We start from the raw sequence: 20,734 nt of genomic DNA, 5'->3' as shown, positions 1-20,734 counted from the left end.
CTGCCACACCTGTTTCAATCAAGAAATCACTTAAATAGGAGGTGCCTGACACAGAGAAGTAGACCAAAAGCACCTCAAAAGCTAGACATCATGCCAAGATCCAAAGAAATTCAGGAACAAATGAGAACAGAAGTAATTGAGATCTATTAGTCTGGTAAAGGTTATAAAGCCATTTCTAAAGCTTTGGGACTCCAGCGAACCACAGTGAGAGCCATTATCCACAAATGGCAAAAACATGGAACAGTGGTGAACCTTCCCAGGAGTGGCCGGCCGACCAAAATTACCCCAAGAGCACAGAGACGACTCATCCGAGAGGTCACAAAAGACCCCAGGACAACGTCTAAAGAACTGCAGGCCTCACTTGCCTCAATTAAGGTCAGTGTTCACGACTCCACCATAAGAAAGAGACTGGGCAAAAACGGCCTGCATGGCAGATTTCCAAGACGCAAACCACTGTTAAGCAAAAAGAACATTAGGGCTCGTCTCAATTTTGCTAAGAAACATCTCAATGATTGCCAAGACTTTTGGGAAAATACCTTGTGGACTGATGAGACAAAAGTTGAACTTTTTGGAAGGCAAATGTCCCGTTACATCTGGCGTAAAAGGAACACAGCATTTCAGAAAAAGAACATCATACCAACAGTAAAATATGGTGGTGGTAGTGTGATGGTCTGGGGTTGTTTTGCTGCTTCAGGACCTGGAAGGCTTGCTGTGATAGATGGAACCATGAATTCTACTGTCTACCAAAAAATCCTGAAGGAGAATGTCCGGCCATCTGTTCGTCAACTCAAGCTGAAGCGATCTTGGGTGCTGCAACAGGACAATGACCCAAAACACACCAGCAAATCCACCTCTGAATGGCTGAAGAAAAACAAAATGAAGACTTTGGAGTGGCCTAGTCAAAGTCCTGACCTGAATCCAATTGAGATGCTATGGCATGACCTTAAAAAGGCGGTTCATGCTAGAAAACCCTCAAATAAAGCTGAATTACAACAATTTTGCAAAGATGAGTGGGCCAAAATTCCTCCAGAGCGCTGTAAAAGCCTCATTGCAAGTTATCGCAAACGCTTGATTGCAGTTATTGCTGCTAAGGGTGGCCCAACCAGTTATTAGGTTCAGGGGGCAATTACTTTTTCACACAGGGCCATGTAGGTTTGGATTTTTTTTTCTCCCTAAATAATAAAAACCACCATTTACAAACTGCATTTTGTGTTTACTTGTGTTATATTTGACTAATAGTTAAATGTGTTTGATGATCAGAAACATTTTGTGTGACAAACATGCAAAAGAATAAGAAATCAGGAAGGGGGCAAATAGTTTTTCACACCACTGTATATGTATATGTATATGTATATATATATATATATATATATATATATATATGTGTGTGTGTATATACAGTATATGTATATATATGTGTGTGTGTATATACAGTATATGTATATATATGTGTGTGTATATATATGTATATATGTATATATATGTGTGTGTATATATATGTATATATATATATGTGTGTGTGTATATATATGTATATATATATATGTGTGTGTGTATATATATATGTATATGTATATATATGTGTGTGTATATATATATATGTATATGTATATATATGTGTGTGTATATATATATGTATATGTATATATATGTGTGTGTATATATATATGTATATGTATATATATGTGTGTGTATATATATATGTATATGTATATATATGTGTGTGTATATATATGTATATGTATATATATGTGTGTGTATATATATGTATATGTATATATATATGTATATGTATGTGTGTGTGTGTGTGTATATAATATCCTCACAGGTGGCGCAGTGGTAGTGCTGCTGCTTTGCAGTAAGGAGACTGTGGAAGATTGTGGGTTCGCTTCCCGGTTCCTCCCTGTGTGGATAGCGCTTTGACTACTGAGAAAAGCGCTATATAAATGTAATGAATTATTATTATTATTATTATTATTATTATAATATATATATTATTAAAAAAAAATCCTGGGAGAGAAAGACCGGAGACGAGACGTGATCTTCACAGAAGACACTTAAAAGACCCGCAAGATGAAAGAGAATGGCCATGGAGCGTCTCGCAGGGACCTTAAACATGAGACTTTGTGCCAAGAGATTGACCCAGGACCGTCTCATGATGACGTAGAACATGAGATTCTGGCAAGACATGCCCTACTTACAACCAACATCAAATAAGACAACAGGCAGCAAAACATTGTTATCTAAAGGATTTGAGCACACACAGATCCAGGGTCTATATATAGTGTATATGTATTCCACTATATATAGTGGAACCTTGGTTCACAAACGTCTCTGAACACGTACAAATCAGGTTACGACCAAAAAGTTCACCAAACTTTTGCATCTGTTCACGACCACACACTCGGTATACGAACAAGCCAGTTGCCCTTTCGGTTTGTGCGTGCCGATGATTTCCACACATGTTCAGTCTCTCCCTGTGCATTCCAGAGAGCAAGAGAGCTGGCCGCATAAGGCCAAGAAGGCAGTTAAAGAATGCACCGGGCTTGTTTTTAAAGAGACTGATTCGAGCATTGTTTTAACCTCATTGTATTTAATGAAGACTTTTTTTCTATTGGATTTTAACCTCCACTCCACTTCTGTTTACAGTGAGTGGTTCGTAGCGTGATTTGTTGCAATGTTACTTTTCTTGGTGGTTTATTAAACTCTGGAGTTTTCAAATGTTCATGTTTTCCCTGTGCTTAAAACTCATTTAAAAAAAAAAAAAAAAGCGAGCGGTTCGTAGTGCTATAGCGCGAACTATTGCAGTGTTAGTTTTCTCTGTTGTTCAAGGTTTTCTCAGTGTTATTCAATGTTTTTACATTTCGTTTACTATTATGCTGTGCATTCTATGGTATAATTAACTATATTTGTGCTTAAAAATCTTTTAAAAAATATATTTACATACAGTTCGTACAGTCTGGAACGGATTAATTGTATTTACATACAATTCTATTGGGGAAATTACTTCAGGTCATAACCAAATCGGGTTACGACCAGAGTTTTAGAATGAATTACGGTCATGACCCGAGGTTCCACTGTATATTAGATAGTGTAAAATTTAGATTAGGGAAGCTTTGACTCCACCTAGTGGTCAGTAGGTTAATAATAAGGTGCAGCAGTTGGCCTTTCTGCAGTTTGATGACCAAACGTTCTGGTTTCAAGAACATTTTCAAACATCAATGCTCCCCACACAAATTCCTTCAGTTTGTTATTTCAACTTATCTGCCTCCTTTTGCCTACTTTACAGATCCGCACTGAGCTTGAGATGCAGATGGTCTGCAACCTACGGGAATTCAAGGAATTTATTGACAATGAAATGATTGTCATTCTTGGACAAATGGATAGCCCTACTGAGATATTTGACCATGTCTTCCTGGTGAGTTAAATTCTCTTTGACCAGTTTTTTTTTTTTTTTAAATAATGTATATACCTGAGTTGAGTAATATGCTGGTTGATCTGGTATTTTGGATGTAATTCTCCTTCTGGTATGGATTTTATTAAAAACATTTTACTGCTGTGCTAAAAATTAATGGAAAACTTGTGAAGACATTTAACTATGCAAATCTGTACTTGCAAAAGGAGACATGAAATTTTTTTTGTGTGTATGTCTTAAAAGTGATGTCTCACATAGATAGGAAGAAATCTTTTGTGCTTTTTTGCTTGGCAACAGCAGCAAGCATAGAACAAATGACGGGTGAAAAAAGCCTATGCTTTATTGGTTTGAGAGAGGTGAATACCTGCTAGTGCTCTGCTACTCAAAGCAGATTTGATAACAAGCAACATGATGGATTAGATACGCAGCAGTGTGCACAATTAATCAGCAGTACTTTTTTTTTTTTTTTTTTTTTTTTTTTTGTTTTGTTTTGTTAAAAAGCCTGTTCTAGTCTGAAAAGAATACAAAGATGCATCATAGCAGTAACATATGACACATACAGATGTGCACCTGAAATGTACAACACTTAAGATATCCATTGGGTAAATTTATTGGTGTGGATTGTCTAAAATTATTTTCAAAGTAACGGTTGAAGTTGGTAACTTAAAAGTTTGTAAAACATCTCAAACTGAAATTGAAAAAATGTTCAAGTTCTTCATCAGTTTATAGTAGCTTTGGTCAAAGGAAAAGCTTAAGTGCTAATGTGCTAATGTGCTTAGAGGCACATGTCAATGCAACCCCCACTTAACTTTATCCTATGCTTAAGTTGTACTCATTCATAGGCCCAACGTCTCAGCAGCTGGCTGTCCATTCCAGATGCCCTCACACTAACCGCCCACCCCCACCCCATCTTCCCTCACACCTCCCTCGTTCATCTTTCACCTGAACATTTGCGTATGTTCTTGTGCTGCTTTTTCTGTTGGACTTCCTGTCAAATGAACTGGTTAGACACTGATGCTGTCTGTTATAGCTTTGTTCATTGTTTGAAAAATTAGCTTTGGTTCATTTGTTTGGTACAAAACCACAAGTGTTTCTGTTTTGTTGTTTTTTTAAGGGTTGATATTTCTGTTGATGCCAGAAAATTGTCAATTAAATGAAGATAAATGCTTGCAGTTCTGCAAATTGATCACCCCTTCTGTTTTTGTTAAAGATACTTCAGTGTATTCAAATTAACACCCTTCACAAATTCTTTTCAGCATAAACACACCTTTCTTCCCAGTTCTTTTCCTTTACTTGTCATTTGTTTCTGCGCGCTTTTTAAACATCACATTATTTCATCAGATAACTACATGTCATCATATTGGGAATGCATTAAGGTCAACATTTTTATAGCTGCCTGATTATTGTCTCTATGCTACTGTAAGTGATTAGTAGAGGTGTTACCTGGTTAGCACTGCTACTTTGCACCTCCAACATTCAAATTCTAGGCCACCCACACTATGGAAATTACACATTTTCCCCATTACTGTATGGGTTTTTTCTAAGGGCTATACCAGTTTTCTGTCCACATTTTGTGAGATGGTGACCCCAAATTATCCCAGTGTAAGGGAGTGTGGGTATGTACCGGAGTATGTGGTGCACTGGCATCCTAGCAAGGGTTGGTTACTTCTTTGTGCCTGATGCTACTAACACAGTCCGAAGCCCATATTGTATGAAAAATGAATAAAATAATGTAGTAGGTGGTGTTAATCAGTTTAAAATCTTTTTTTTTACCACTGTGAAATCTTGTTCTGATATCCAGATCTCTTTTCTAAGAATTTCATGTAGTTATAATTATGAACCCTGTGCACCTTATGTGCATGTTATTATTGGATCTAATAATCAGTAGTTGAACTAGGCCTTTTTGAGAGGAGCACAGCTTTATGGCTCCGCAGTAGATGCCAAGGTAAATTCTTATGTTGAGCAATGTCCACAGGTCTGATATCTGAAATTTACATTTGAGTAATTGCTAATTTAAGTTAAATGTTGCTAAAATGGCAGAGCAGCTAAGATAAAACTTAGGTACATTTTGAACAAGCTACATCTTGAACAAGCTACGAACGTTAGCTATGATGTTAAAATTATTTTTGATCTTTTTGTAGGGCTCAGAGTGGAATGCCTCCAATCTTGAAGACTTGCAGAATAGAGGGTATGTCTTAAAAGTAATTTAATACCTCTTAAGGTTTTGAGGAGTGGTATTTTTAAATTGTTGGTTGGTGAGATAGCTGCATGTTTTCTATTGTTATAATCTAATTGGCTATATCCTGTAAGTATTTAAGTTAGAAGGAATTTATCTAGTCTTCCTCTCGCCTCCAGTTTTCTTGTTTTAATTTTTTTTTTTTAACCCTTTTCTTTTTTTGGTCTTTGATCCATGTGTGTCCTATTGATAATTGATGAGCTCCCATATCCTTAGACTATTATAGAAATGTTTTGCTGTTTTTATTGTTGGTAAACAGTGATTAATTAAGTGTACTTATTTGTTCCAAACATATCTGACTTTGTAAAACCATTAATTAGAAATGTATCCTAAATTGTCTTGGCTTTTGTGAACCTTGTTTTAATCCTGTTCTTGTATTCCTTATTATCAGCAATTTGTGTGATATTCACAAAATCTCTTAATAGTCTCTCTGCATGTTTAATAATTTTATCTTCAGCATGTGCTGCTGTTTTTTCAGCTATTTTGTCTTTTTTTTGTTTTATCATTCAGGGTTCGTTACATCCTGAATGTCACACGGGAGATTGATAACTTTTTTCCAGGCCTCTTTGAGTATCACAACATTCGGGTCTATGATGAAGAAGCTACAGATTTACTGGCTTACTGGAATGATGCTTACAAATTCATCTCTAAGGCAAAGTAAGTCATGAATGCAAAGGCATATATTTGCAGCATACAGATTACATCCAGGATAGTGTAAAAACAGTACTTTTTTTTTAGTCTGCATAAAAGCTTATATTTGTTTGAATTTTTGAATAATTCTTTCTTTTCCCTATTAAATAAATGCATTTACAGGTGAGCAACTGTTCTATTTAGTTCAGAGTATCTGAATTGAGTTGTCACATAGAAAGTCTGTCACCTTCTAGAGTGTGCTTGTGTTTGCATTTTTTTTTTAATTTTTTTGTACAAGTGCTATAGAGAGTGGTAATTTGTTTGTTTTGTAATTCATGTATTAAGTTTGCACTTCTGTCTTCTTCTGTACAGGAAAACTGGCTCCAAATGCCTTGTCCATTGTAAGATGGGTGTGAGCCGCTCTGCCTCAACTGTTATTGCCTATGCAATGAAGGAATATGGCTGGAATCTGGAACATGCTTATAGCTATGTCAAGGAACGCCGCACAGTCACTAAACCGAATCCCTCTTTTATGAGGCAGCTTGAGGAGTATCAGGGCATACTCTTGGCAAGGTAAACATTATGTTAAAGAAATATTAATCCTCAATTAACAGTGAATCATTATGGTCCAGTAACACATGGAGAGAAGAGTTGGAACCCTGAAAGTTGCTTCCTTGACTTTGACAATATGTGAACTTTCATACACAAGGCATACAATGAATATGTGATTCGTCTGACATCAACCTGGACCTTTTTTTGAAGTTTTAGTTAACCATTCTCTGCTTCAGTAGTGCCTTGGCATGATGAGAACCAAACTGTTGTATTTTGATTGCAAGTGCCCAGTCTAGCAGTTTATCACTTGATTTACATCTGTAGCTGTTACTACTACTTATGATTAAATTGTTGAGTCTGTAATGAAAAATACCTCATGTGCAATTCAATTGCACAAACCCCACGATAAATGTCACCTACTTTGAAACTGGGTGACTGAAATATGTCAGTTGTGCAAGATTATCAAGGGGTGTGTTGTTTGTGGTCACTTCGTTGTTTGGATTAACACTTGGTGTTGCTAACCCCATTTATAAGACTGTAGTATTTAATCTGATTACTCCACCATCTTTCTTTTTGTGTTTTTTAGTAAACAGCGGCACAACAAGCTTTGGCGATCACACTCTGACAGTGATCTTTCAGATCATCATGACCCCATCAACAAGACTCCTCTTAACATGAACCTCAACCAAAAGGATGCAGATAATAATCCTTCACTGGAACATTTCCTGGGAATGGCAGTCCTACAAGCACTCACAACTATGCCTTCAAGTATTGATGAAGATCCACCTACACCATGTGAGGACCATGACAGTCTGCAGCTGGATTTCCAGCCGTGTACAAATGAAGAAAGTTTAGAACAGTCTGCTTCAAATGGCCTCTCAGACTGTCCAGATTCACCCGAGACTACCACTGTAGTCCTCCCCTGTGTAGGAGACATGCCACTCCAGGAGGTTTCTTCAATTATGCCAACCTCACTGGTTGACTTGGGAGGAGATAAGCCATTGCTGGAACCAAAGCTTAATACACAAGAAAAGAATACAATTCCAACAGGCCAGTCTTCTCCCTCATTGTCCCTAACCGCCAATGCTAGGATATCAGATGTAGATGTCTACCTTGATTTGAAGACTGAATTTTTGGAGGATACAGGTGGTCAGCACAACAGCAATAATAACCCAAGGTCCCCTTCTCATACTGTGCAATCTCCTAGCCTAAGTACAGATAGCATTGACTTCTTCAGTGCACGAGAAAAATTCCTGGAATTATCCCAAGAGGGTCGTGCTAGAGCACTATCTCAGTCTAGAAATGAGGACTTGGTAACACCAAAATTGCTTCAGCCCAGAAGTCCTGGCCAGGACCTGCTTGATACAGAGGATAGTGCACACCCTGTTGACGAACACACAAAAGTAAGTTGACTGTTTGATAGTTTTATGTAGTCCAGTTCAGGTGGAGGGATTTAGGCATTTGGGAAGCCAGTGTGTTGAAAATCTAAGCACTTTGGAATAAAAAGGTATACAGCCAGTATTTTTAAATTAATATATTTTACGCTCCTATACCTCCTTTGAAGGCTTGCTTCATTTATACTTAAAAAAAACCTCTATTTTATAATGTTAGATTAGTTTGCTTTATCATCTGCTGGTATGTGTTCATTAATATTCTTTATGGGTTGGTCTGTTTTTCCACTCAGTTAAGTGTAAAGTTACCAAATACTCATCAAATTATAAGCAGGGCGTTTTATTTCTAATAATAACAGAAGACCTAGATCACCTTGAAAATATATTTAAAGTGACCTTTCAGAGTTTCAGATGTTGGTTTTACAAAATTCATTTTCACATATTATTGAAATCTGTGTTTTTATTGCAAACATATGATCAAGAATTGCTTTCTGCTTCACTAAATTGCTTTTAGCAACACTAAAATTGCCCATAATGTGCAGAATAATAGTGGGAAATAGCAGACAAAAGGCCAGGGACAACTTCCAAAGAAACACAAGCTGAACTCTTAAGGTCAAGATCCATCAATGTCTGATCACACCATGTGTCGCTTTTTCAGTGACAGTGGGCTAAATGAAAAGAAACACGGGAGGACTCCCACTGTTGAAAGAAAAAAAAAAAAAAAAAAGCCAGACAGGAATTTTGCTAAAATGCAGATTGACAAGTCAAAATGCATCTGGGAGAATGTCCTTTGGGCGGAGGAGACCAAACTTGAGTTTTTTTGCAAGTCGCATTATGTCTATGTCGACAAACAAAAAACATCAAGCTTTCAAAGAAAAGAACACCATACCTACTGTGAAACCTGGAAGAGGCTACATTATGTTTTGTGGCTGCTTTGCTGTGTCTGGCATGGTCTCGCGTCTCTGTACAAAGAATAGTGAAATCTCCAGATTATCGAGACATTCTGGAATGAAAAATACTGACCACTGTCAGAAAGCTCCATCTCCTTTGCAGAACACGGATCCTCCAGCAAGATAATGACCCAAAACGCACAGCCAAGAATGCCCAAGAACAAACAGGTTCTGAAGTGGCCTTCTTTGAGCCCTGATTTTAACCCTGTCGGGCATCTATTGGAAAAAAACTGAAATGTGCAGCCTGGAGAAGACAACCATCTAATAGCTGGAGCAACTGGAGCTGTTTCCTCAAGAAGAATTGGACAAACTACCTGTTGACAGGTGCAGAAGTCCCATTGACAGTGACAAGAACCACTTTTTGTGCAGTAATTGCCTCTAAAGGTTGTGCAAGAAAATATTTGAAAAATTCAGTTGAATCAAAACTCTAAAGCATAGTCTTTTTATATTTATTTATTTATTTATTTATTTATAATATTAAATACAGATTACACAATGATGGGTGCCAATTACTTTGAATAGTTTGAAGTTATTTCAATTGAAGGTTCTTTTTTTGGTGGATTAGTACCAACACATTTTGTCTATGTCTGTAGTCGTCTTATCTCTGACCACTACCGGGGCAACGTGAAAGTTACTAAAGTATTTTATGAACAACAACTTAAGTCTATTTAAAAATCTTCAGTCACATAATAAATCTGGTGTATAATAATACAAAGAATAATTAAAGGATATCATAAAATCAGAGGTAAATTAGTAAAATGCATGCATTAGGATTGAGGTATACAATTTGTATTAAATTGTTTAATCTCCCTCGGAGCAATTTTGACCCAATACTTATGAAACATATGTTTCTTTTTACTGCATAAATACAATAATCAAGACCCAGAATAAAAAAAAAATACTTTTGAGGAAGTCACTCTGAGCCCACCTTGGAAAACCTGCAGAGTTATATTGCTATTGTTTGTTGGCTATGGAAACCACCCATACACGCTGCTTTGCACACTTTGCCAGAAATTTAAACCACTGAGTTTTTTGGGAGGTGTTTTGGCCAGAAGAGACCAGAAATTAACTATTTGGCTGAAATTCAAAGTGTTACTGCGTGACACCCACTTAACTGCCCATACCGTCTAGACACCATCCTTACAGTAACATATGGTGGCATCAACCACAAGCTGTGGGGCCAGATAAATTTTTTTTATGATGTAAAGGGATAATTAATGGACCATAGTATCCAAAAACAATTTAAAAAAAAAAAAAATGCTTCGGAGAAGAGTAGACAAGTCAAAGTCCTGGTTACAACTCCAGGATATGAAAATTATGGTCCACAAGCACTGTCCTAAAAATAAGCTAAAATGGGTCAAATCTGACAAGAGGAAGGGACCATCACTCCCTTACGTTGCATGTTGTTGGGACATAAAAGTAAGAATTTTACTGTACTTTATGAATATGACAATGCTGCTGCTACTGGTAATACTACATGTGTGCAAAGCTGGTAAGGTTGGTAATATGTGGGGTAAGAATGTCTTAACAAAATATCTTTACTTGCACAAGTGGCATATTACAGTTTTGGACTTGAAGATACCGTCTGAATTTTAATGAAAAAGTAGTGTTTTATTTCTTCTTTAGGGTTTGAATGTGCAATAAAAGTAGAAACTGGAAACTTACAAAGTATGTAGACAGTTTATAAGACAATGTGTATAGCTCACAATTGACCGTCTTAGAAGGGTTAGTTCAAATGCCTAACTTGTTTAAGCTTCTTTGTTTTCTCTGTCCCACTGATGGGTGATAGATAATACCTCACATTGCAAAGGGAAAACTCACCACTTATTCTGGCCCAGTATCTTACTGGTTCATATGTCTGCATAATGGGTAACACCCAGTGTGCATTTTTAATGTACTTAAAGACTTGCTGCATTAACTACCTTACACAGTATTTTTCTGTTTAGTTCACGCTGTACAAAAGTGCTCTTTATTTATTTCTCTTTCTCTTCTTAGGAGCAATGCCTGGACATAACAGTGGGTGTCCCAAGATCGCAGTCTGAGAACGGAATCTCTGTTAAAGATATTGTAATAGAACTGGAGTCCATCAACCAGAGCTGTGGACCGAGCCCCTGCAAGACTGATTCCTCCACTACAATCTCCTCTCCAGCCACAATGAAAAAGGCTGTGGTTCACAGTTTGCAAAGTGAACCTCCAGGAGACTTAGAACCCACATCAATATGTGAATCTCCCTCAGATGATCTAAGAGACTCTTCCACATGTCACTGCGAGACCTCCCAAGACAGCCTCACACCCAAGCTGGAGACACAAAAATGGTTGTCTGGTTCTGTGAGACGTGCCACTAATAAACTGGAACAGCGATTGCGGCAGGAGCAAGAGCCAGGTAACTGTTTAGGGATCAGAAAGAACTCCCGCCATGATGAGGTGCCTTCAATTGAAGTACATCCCCAAGAATGTGGAGACAATCAGCTGCACAATCCTCTACTGGAAGAGGGAACTATGCTTCCATTGCAAAAGCTGCCTAAGACCGGGGACATATCCGTCAGTTCTGACAAAGAGGAAGCTTGCTCTTGTCACAGCGATTCAGCAGAGAAATTCTGGAAACCTTTAGAGTCAAAGCCCAAAGAAAAGGAAGCACCCATTACTTCCACTGTGAAAGCTCCTTTCTTGTCTTGCAGAGTGGAGATTACTGAACTTGCCTCGAATCATTCACCATTAGAAACAGAAGGGAGTTGCCCAATGTTTCCTTTAAGTGAGAGAGAGTATCAGTCTTCTTCAGATCATTCTAACCATGTGTATGTTTCAGATAAGGGAAGGAAGGATCCTAGTAGTGACCTCTGTGAATTCATCTCGCAAGAACCTGGGATGGGGACAAAGCAAACTGTTGATGATGACCTTTGCTACATCTCTCATCTGCAGAACCCTCCTCTGCTCACAAGGTCATTGAGCCCAAAAACTTGCCTGCTGCTGGAGGGAGCCACTGAGAGCAGCAGCGACACAGATATACTGCCGGACAGGCCGACTGAGAGTTCTACTCTGCAGCGGAGTACAGAAGAGCTTCTAAAAATTCAAGAGACACTCAGTGATTTGCAGGCCTTTTTGAATCGTGTCACACCAACTGTATCCAGACCACCAAACTGGGCAAGTCTACCTCACAGCTCAAGTAGCAGTAGTGTGTCTGAGCTGACTGTTGTTACCAAAGGCCATTCAGGTATGGTAAAGCAACGTGCTCAGGAGATTGAAGCTAGAATCCGTCAGGCTGGCCTGACCACTCCATCTCTCATGAAACGGTCTGCTTCCCTGGCCAAACTGGGATGTCTTGAGCTGTCAACAGATGATTTGTCAGAGGTGGGAAAAGCTGAATCAGGCCTAGCTAGCCCAGCATGCTCCTTTAGACTTGTGCATCCCGAGTCATGTAGGGCACATCTAATGGCAGAGGATCCTTCAAAAAAATTCTGTATGGCATCTGAATCAACCCTGCCTGGGGAACAATCATGTCGGTCAGACTGTGGCTCCTTAAGCCAACCTGTTGAGCTGCCTTCCATCCTGCATACCAGTACATTCAGGGAAAGCAATGAGGGGTGTCTGGAAAGCTGTCCTTCACTGGTACAGGCAACTGAACAGACAGTCCCTTTCTCTGGCGTAGCTCCAAGACAGCAGTATGGCAGGACACATCCACTCCGTAAGCTGAGGAAAGCTAATGAAAAGAAAAGGACAGCAAGCTTCCAATACAATACCATGTGACTCCTTCCTCCCGCCCGCCCTCCAGGAGGGAGGTGCAGACTGCCTTTTGTATTTGTTTGGGGGCTGACTTCAAACATGCACTTTATCCGCCTTGCTTGTGGTGTTCTCTTAGAATTTTATCCTGTGGGTGGTGGTGTTTTGTTTCCTTTTTTTGTATTTTTTAAAACTTATATTAAAAAAGGCCTTGTAAATGTTAAAGATTTTACCTTGTTCTCTAGCTGTCATAATTTGTCATATTTGTACAGTATATTATAAGTGCATTTAGTTTTTACATTCACCTAGAATCCTTTATAATTTTAAAGAAGGGCACAGATTCTGTGTGGATGGCAGGCATGGTCTGGCTTTGAGTTTGCAATCAAAACTAAATGTTTATTTTTATTGCATGTTCTTGTGGTTTCTCATCTCTTCCTCTAGCAGAAACCACCAGATTATTGCTTCACCTTCATATCTTTTGCAAATTCTATGGCCCCTACTTGACCCACCATTTAGCATTTGCCATTTTCTTTACAGTTCTTCAAACTGCAAACATTAGGAGGTAACTGTTGGCAGAAATTTCCTCCTTCACCTTTACCTGTACCTTTTGTATTTTAAAACTTGGATCAGGTGGACCTTTCTACATTTTCAATATATTTACATATTCTGCAATAAAGTTTTACCTTAGACTGTCAAAATTGCTTACCCTACATGCAGTAATCTATTTTATAAAGTGATGAACAAAATTGGCAAATAAGTGAAGAAGATATCAAGTTTAGAAACTCATTTTGAACCCAGAGAAGGAAACCTCCATGCAATAATTCTGACCCTTTTCAGTACTTTTAAGATGTGTTTGCAAGCAGTTATTTTGTTAATTTCATTTAACAAAACAGTGCATTTTTAGTGTGATGGTGTGAGGGCAAATATGCTAAAACCTTGCCTTCCGTTCTTCTGTTTGTGCCTTTCTTTAAAAGGGTACATCACTTTAACTGCACAAACTTGATTGTTACTTGAATAGCCCTGCTGGCCTTGAAAGAAAATAAAAAAGCATATCAAGCGCAGGAATTGTGGAGACAAGCATAAAATGGACTTTGTAATTATTATTACTATTTAATAACTCTTGCTGCCTGTGGCTGCTTGGGAATATAGATTTCCAGCGATGCTGTTACCTGTTTTGTTTTAAATGAGCCTTTAATTATGAAGTGAAATGGTGGGCAGTTAAATTTTATTTCATTTCCACACCTGAATTTTTGCTATGTGTTTTTTTTTTTTTTTTTTTGTGTCAAGAGCCACATTATTTACATTGCTGCTGGATTGTCAATGTGTTTTATTCTGTTTATTTGTGTGCAGAGTGCACACGGTTAAAATGCAAAACATACATAAACCCAACTGGAAATAAATGTGGAGGGGGTGAGTGGTTCTAGAAGGTGCATCCATGTAGATCTCGAAAGTCTTCTTCCAGAGTAATCAAGTGTGTTTATTATGCTCGGTGCCAAAGTATTGCCACCAACAACTGGAATGTTAGAGAGTTTATAACACTTGAGGAGCTCCAACGGTGCTATAAATATAACCCTTCTTGTCTCTTCTGGATGTTAGGCAGCTGACCAGATATACAGGACATTGCTGCTGCTGCAAGGCAATGGTGTAGAATTTCCAACCACAAATTTTGAGCAAAAGGATGGTGTCTCTTATTTGGAGAGTTGTTAACGAAAAAGTGTAGAACAGCAGCTAGTGGAAGAAGTTACTACGTTGTTTTGCCATCTGCCGTTCTCAGTTATTTTCAGACAGTGTATATCAGGCGTATGACTTGTTGAAGTAGCATTGCATGGCTGAATACTGGCTGACTGCATTCTTTGCTTTTGAGCTTTCAGCCCCATAGGTTTTCCGAGATTAGGAGAAAGTCTAGAATGTTTGATTCACCATTAATAACGATGCATACTCTTTGTTGTTCTAGCTGAAACAAAAGCCTTAGTAGAAAATGAATGGATGGAATGCTACATTCTGTTAACTTGGACCGTTGTGGCTGTCGGCTTCAACTTTGTTGGCAACAGGAGATTTCCTGACATTCACACTTGACCGACTCCTGTTTGGTGCTGGTCTTCTGTTCCAACACAATATCACTTCATTTTTCTTAGTCCTCACTCCTGGTTGTCCACCTCACCTTCAGAGATCAACTGTGTAGCACTGCATTGTAATTTTCCTCTAAAGAGCTTTTTGACTTCTTCTTTCTGTATCTCTTGTAAATGTGTCGGCCTTGAAACCTAACGATCACTGGCGTACTTGTTGATACCATGGTGTCTTGAATCCCCTAGAAAGCCTTGCTGTATTTCCTTTGTGCATTTCTAGAAGTAGGTGATGAAAATAGTGCCTCATTACAAGTGGAATAGAGGGACAAATATGAGCCAATTCTATCTGAAAGTCTGTTGTAAGTAAATCTTTTTTTATGTGCCATTTTGGTTCAGTTGAACCCACTATAGGAGAATTTTAAATGTTTTTTTTTAATGTGACAACGAGTGCTTAAAGAAGGGAGAGGCAGTCAACCCATTTTGTTGGATCTACCAGCGATCTTGACCCTTTTAGGCATTGCCAATCCTTCTGAGGTTCGCTTTATTGTTTTGGTTTATTTATTTATTTTATTTTTTTTTTTGCACGTCACTCGGAAATATCCCTTTACTGGCAAGTGATCCACCAGACAGTAATGCCCCTAGAGGATTTACAAGTTGACAAATCAATTTGTATTTCTGCTTTAAGCATTATGTGAACTACCTCTTCCAGGTTGGCTGTTTAGGACTGTTTTTGTCAGTGCCGTTTTTGTTGCTTACGAGAAGGATTGATTCTGCCATGTGCATAAGTGTCATACCAGCTCCCGGGACCAGCAGGAATATGCAAAATGGGAGAAAAACCTGCAGATTATATGGATGTTCATAGGCATAGAAAATACTAGAGATGAGTGTTGGAATATCATGTTCATCCCAGTAGCATACAGTGGTGGTGCAGTTAGCACCACAGTGTGGGGATTTGTTTGATTGGGGATTCTTACTGTAAAAAATGTCATTTTCAGTTTCTTTTGACCTGTTTACCAAGTAACTGCCTTTCCTCTTTCAAAATTGTGTTTGTTATTTCAGTTCCATGTGGCATCTTTTGCTTTTCCTCACATCAACCAAAGACTTCCAGTCAGGAGTTACCATATCAGGTGACCCTGCCCATCTCTGAGCAGAAAGGTGGGGAAGCAACCCTCCAGATGTGTCGAAAATTAAGAAAAAAAACGAAACCACCTTCACCAAAACCCCCTCACCCCCTCTTTGGAACTCGGCAGTCCCCTAGGGATTCTACTATACGAGTGTATGTATGTGTATGTGTGTGTGTGTGTGCGTGCGTGTGCGTGTATAAGTGCGGGGGGTGTATACAGGAATGCTTTTAAGTTGTATTTTTCTTGTCTGTGGTGTAAGACAATACTGTTTACAATGTGAATATAAAAAATGTACAGAATTTGTTTTATGAACCTTCTAGTTCTCCGGTGGTTTTTCCTTTACATACATATCGCTAGACAACTTAAAAAGAAAAGAACAGTTGTCAAGATATTTTAGTATTTAGATGTTGAGTAAGTTGCCTGTTTGATAACTGAATTTTCATTGAGCCTGCAAAGAAAAAGCCATAAACTCTTGTTAAGAGTTTGCTGTTGCCCAAGGCCGATGTACAGTTGGAGAAGTGCAAATACAAAATGTGCAAAATTGATATCCACTGTTTAAATTTGCAAAAATTTAAGGGTCAAACTCTGTGTGGGTGTTTTTTTATATGAATAAATATTTAAGAAATTTTAAATGTTAATATTTTGTGTTTGTTCTCATTTAATTAGAACAGAGCTTGTTCTTTGTGTGTGAAAGTTGTGAAATAGAAATTTCAGGCTCTATAAAGGATATTCACTGTTCTGAAGAGTTGTCTCATTTTATTGAGTTAATAAATAGAATTTGGATGTTAGACCATATATATTGAGTAAGTTAATTTTAAATTAATGCTGTTAGTTTTAATCATTTTCTATACAAATATTCATAAACCTATTGGATTAGTTCATAAAACAAACAATACAGTAAAATGAATAGATTGATACTGTTATGTGGCAAAAGAAATTAAGAAAACTGCCATCTTGTCTACCAGTCCCTCCTACACTGCAGATAACATTAGAGAAACTCTGAGTGTGTCTTATGGTGGATTGTCTGTGGGTGGTCACCATCCTATGTCCGATGCTGCCAGGGTAGACTCGAGTACCACATGACCTTGGAGTGGATTAATTGGGATTGAGGGTATTATGCTTTGAAGGTCTGATGTTTGATCTATCACTGATGAGGATGTGTATTGTAAGAACTCCTTTCAACATCCATGACAGTTAACATAATCAAAAATTCCATCAAATGTTACTGTGAGATAAAAGGATTTGGTTCTTGCCTTAAGCTCCACCATATTTAACACAGACAAGAACGAGAGACTGTCGTCAGACTTCACTGTGTGTTAATAACAAGAAAAACCACCCAGGGGTGGGCAAAGTCAGGTCTGAAGGGTCTCAGTGGCTGCAAGTTTTTGTTCCAACACATTTGCTTAATTAGAAAACGATCCTTGCCAATAATGAATTTCATGGCTTGTTAACTTTGTTTTCCTTTCTAAGGGTGTCATCCAAATAATTTGAAGTTTAAAACAAATTAGTTCTTCTCAATCCTTCACTTTTTTTTCTCTTCACTTTCCTTCCAAGTATTTAATTAGTGCACAATACATACACACAGGTATACATGGAAACAAGCTAAATGGAGAAATACATTTGCATCATATTGTTAACAAGGAACCATTAAAAACCAAGAATACAGCTGTTTAAGGCTAAAATAAGCCATAAAGGTTCAAAATCAGAATGAGCGAGACAACTAAAGTGAAGCAGAAGTGTTACTTGAGCAATAAGCAATTGAGTGGGAAGAAAAACCTGCAGCCCTCCAGGAACAACTTTTCCCACCCTTGAGCTAGGAGCAATGGCCCAGCTAAATTCACTGGCCTGTGCAATAGGATGCAATCCTTATTTTGGATGTGCCCACCAGGGGGTGCTTCAGCTCCCCAAACACCTGACAGACGGGCTCCAGACTCCAGTGCAGTAATAAAGAGGATTTTACTCGCTTTTCCCAAGCGTTTGCCACAGCACCAACACAGTACAGCCAAAGCAATCACCGTCTCTCTGGCTCCTCTGCTGCTCCTGGCAGGATTTGTATTCCACCCCCCTCGCCACTGGCTCCTGGAGCAGTGGCATGCAGCTCCTTTTAAGTGATCCCCAGAAATACTTCTAGTGTCCCAAGGGCTTGGCCAGGGAGAACTTTGGTTAAGGCGGGAGCCTCATGAAGTAGGGCTTGCTGGTCCCTGCTGCACCCCCTGGCAGCATTTACAGAATCCAAAGAACTCTAATTCCCATGGTGCTCTGTGGGAATCCTTGGCCCCATCGTAACCCAGGGGGGCTGCCACCTGGTATTCCAGGGGAGATAATGTCCTGTATCCCCTTGTTCTCCTTTAGCATTCGAGGTGGGCAAGGCTTGCAGCCGTTGCTAACATGGGCTTAAATGTAAAAATGGAGCAATTTATTGTATGGCTTGCATCTGAACATAATGGACATTATGATCTTTTTGTGTTGCAACTGAAGTTACTTGTGTGGACTTTAAGAGGTACAGCATGTATTATAGAAGGCTAAGGCTCTCCTTTTTGAATGTGGCTACCCTCTGTGTGTTAAGTGTTTGGCCTTTCCTTTTGCTTTTAGAACATCATAACAATTGTGCTCATCCAAGGCACTGTGAAATGTGTTATATTATGGTCATTAGATCCTAATAGCTCAATCACATCTGTCTCCTGAATCGTATCTGATTATTATAGAATACTAAATCTAGACCTGCTTCCCCATATGCTTCAACATAATGTGTTAAAAAGTAACCATTTATTACCTACAAAAGCTACTGTTCTTGTGCTCTGATACTTGTAAGGGTAGCCCTTTTAATATTTGGGTAATTAAAGTCCCCCAGAACTATAATATCTCTTTCTAAATTTGCCTTTTTAATAATATTAAAAGGTGTCAACTGAAGTTATTTTCAGCGTTAAGGGGATCTATGATGCACTTAATATAAAGCCTCAATCTCTATTACTGTCTAGTTGAAACCCGACATCTGCACTAGAGTGCAGCTCACCATCAAATTGAAGAAGACTTGTATTCAAGTTCTGTTCTACATTAACGGTGACTCCCCTACCTTTTCCTTAATAATGTGTACCCATCTTCATTGTTTAGCCTTTTTTCTGTTATTCGCCATAGTTATGTGCAGCTGCATACAGGATGAGCCAAAAAGAAGTACCAAATTTCAAACGTTTATTCTACAAAAACGCTACAAGATAAAATAAATTTCATTACGACACAAGAAAGGGTATACAAAATAGATTTTTTTTCAATGTGTTTTAGAAATGATGTCTTCAAGGTGGTGGTCATCATTAGTGACACACTCTTCAAGATGATTTCTGAACACTCGCATGAGTCGTGCGGCGATTTCATGGCAAATAGTACCCTTGAGGGCTTCAAAGTTTTGAGGTCGGTGTGTGTATACTATCGACTTGAGAGAGCCCCCACAAGAAGAAATTGCACGGAGCAAGATCAGGTGAACATGAACGTCACCCGACATTGCCATGCAGGGAGATCAGCTTCCCCAGAAACATCTCCCACAAAACTTGCATGGATCTCCGTGACGTATGAGCTGTTGCTCCATCATGTTGAAACCAGGCATCCATTTCTTCCAGTTGGGTCCACAAAAATTTCTCCCACATTTCAATGTAACGTTCTGCAGTAACAGTGACCATTGCTCCCCTCTCCTCAAAAAAGTAAGGGCCTACAATGGCAAATTGTGCAACAGCGCACCAAACTGTAACGCACTCACTGTGCAGGGATCTCTGATGAAGTTCACGAGGGTTGGTTTAAGCCCAATAATGAATGTTTTGCTCATTTACACAACCATTCAAACGGGAAATGTGACCTGCCGCTGCACATGACATTGACATCTCACTGAAAATTTTGCAGAATGTTTGCACACAACTCTCTACGGCTCTCCCAGTCTCTCTCAGTGAGTTCCTGCACTGCCATCATTTTGTACGGATGGCAAATAAGGTCCTCATGCAAAATTCTCCTCAAACAAGTGTTGGAAATTCGTGAGGCAGAAGCATGTTTGCACTGTGAATGTCTAGGAGACTGCAGAACTGATGCTCTTACAACTTGGATGTTTTCAGGAATTCATAGTTCGAGGACGGCCTGGAAATTTTCTGTTCAAAGTTGTACCCATCTGTCTAAGTTTAGCCACCCACTGAAGAATTGTTTTCCGATTTGGGATGTCACCGTTAGGAGGGATCCTGAAGTGCGTTTGGAAGACGCGTTGCGTAGTGATGATGGATTCATTGTTTTTGAAGAACACTTCCAACAGCGAAAGCACAGTGCACACCTGACCAAGGCATGTTGCTGACTGAAAACTACAAGGGATCGCCTATCAAAGGACCCCCACCCCAACCCACTTGGCTGCCTCTACCTCGCACAATGACCTTGAGAAATGTGAAATGTGGTGCTTCATTTTAGCTCGCCCTGTATAAATCCGACTTCTTTTATTCTTAATAATCCCAGCATTAATGCAGGCCATTTTTAATGTATTACAAGGGGTGTTCCGTTCATCATATCTTATCACGTCACTGCCGTATTCAGGTAAGAGCAGCGTCATTAGCATCATTAAGATTTTCATCGGTACATGTGAAGGCCTCAGAAACATTTATGGAGAATGTGGTCCATTGTTTGGGTGGG

The 20,734-nt window shown here is 38.8% G+C and overlaps 1 protein-coding gene across 3 annotated transcripts in view; it reads left to right on the top strand.

Moving 5' to 3' along the window:
• The window catches only part of LOC114655580 (protein phosphatase Slingshot homolog 2-like), a 120,952-nt gene extending 104,233 nt beyond the window's left edge, over window positions 1–16,719 (top strand). For all 3 annotated transcript variants that reach the window (XM_028806676.2, XM_028806673.2, XM_051930843.1), the window contains 6 exons: window positions 3,290–3,418; window positions 5,557–5,603; window positions 6,162–6,308; window positions 6,654–6,854; window positions 7,420–8,236; window positions 11,170–16,719. In XM_028806676.2, coding sequence (XP_028662509.1) covers window positions 3,290–3,418; window positions 5,557–5,603; window positions 6,162–6,308; window positions 6,654–6,854; window positions 7,420–8,236; window positions 11,170–12,918 — 3,090 coding nt within the window. In that variant the 3' untranslated portion in view covers window positions 12,919–16,719. The remainder of the gene's footprint in view (window positions 1–3,289; window positions 3,419–5,556; window positions 5,604–6,161; window positions 6,309–6,653; window positions 6,855–7,419; window positions 8,237–11,169) is intronic.
• Window positions 16,720–20,734: the final 4,015 nt, after the last annotated feature.

Source organism: Erpetoichthys calabaricus, chromosome 8, assembly GCF_900747795.2.
Source record: "Erpetoichthys calabaricus chromosome 8, fErpCal1.3, whole genome shotgun sequence".
Classification (NCBI taxonomy): Eukaryota; Metazoa; Chordata; class Cladistia; order Polypteriformes; family Polypteridae; genus Erpetoichthys; species Erpetoichthys calabaricus.
This window is presented reverse-complemented; position numbering and strand designations above follow the sequence as displayed.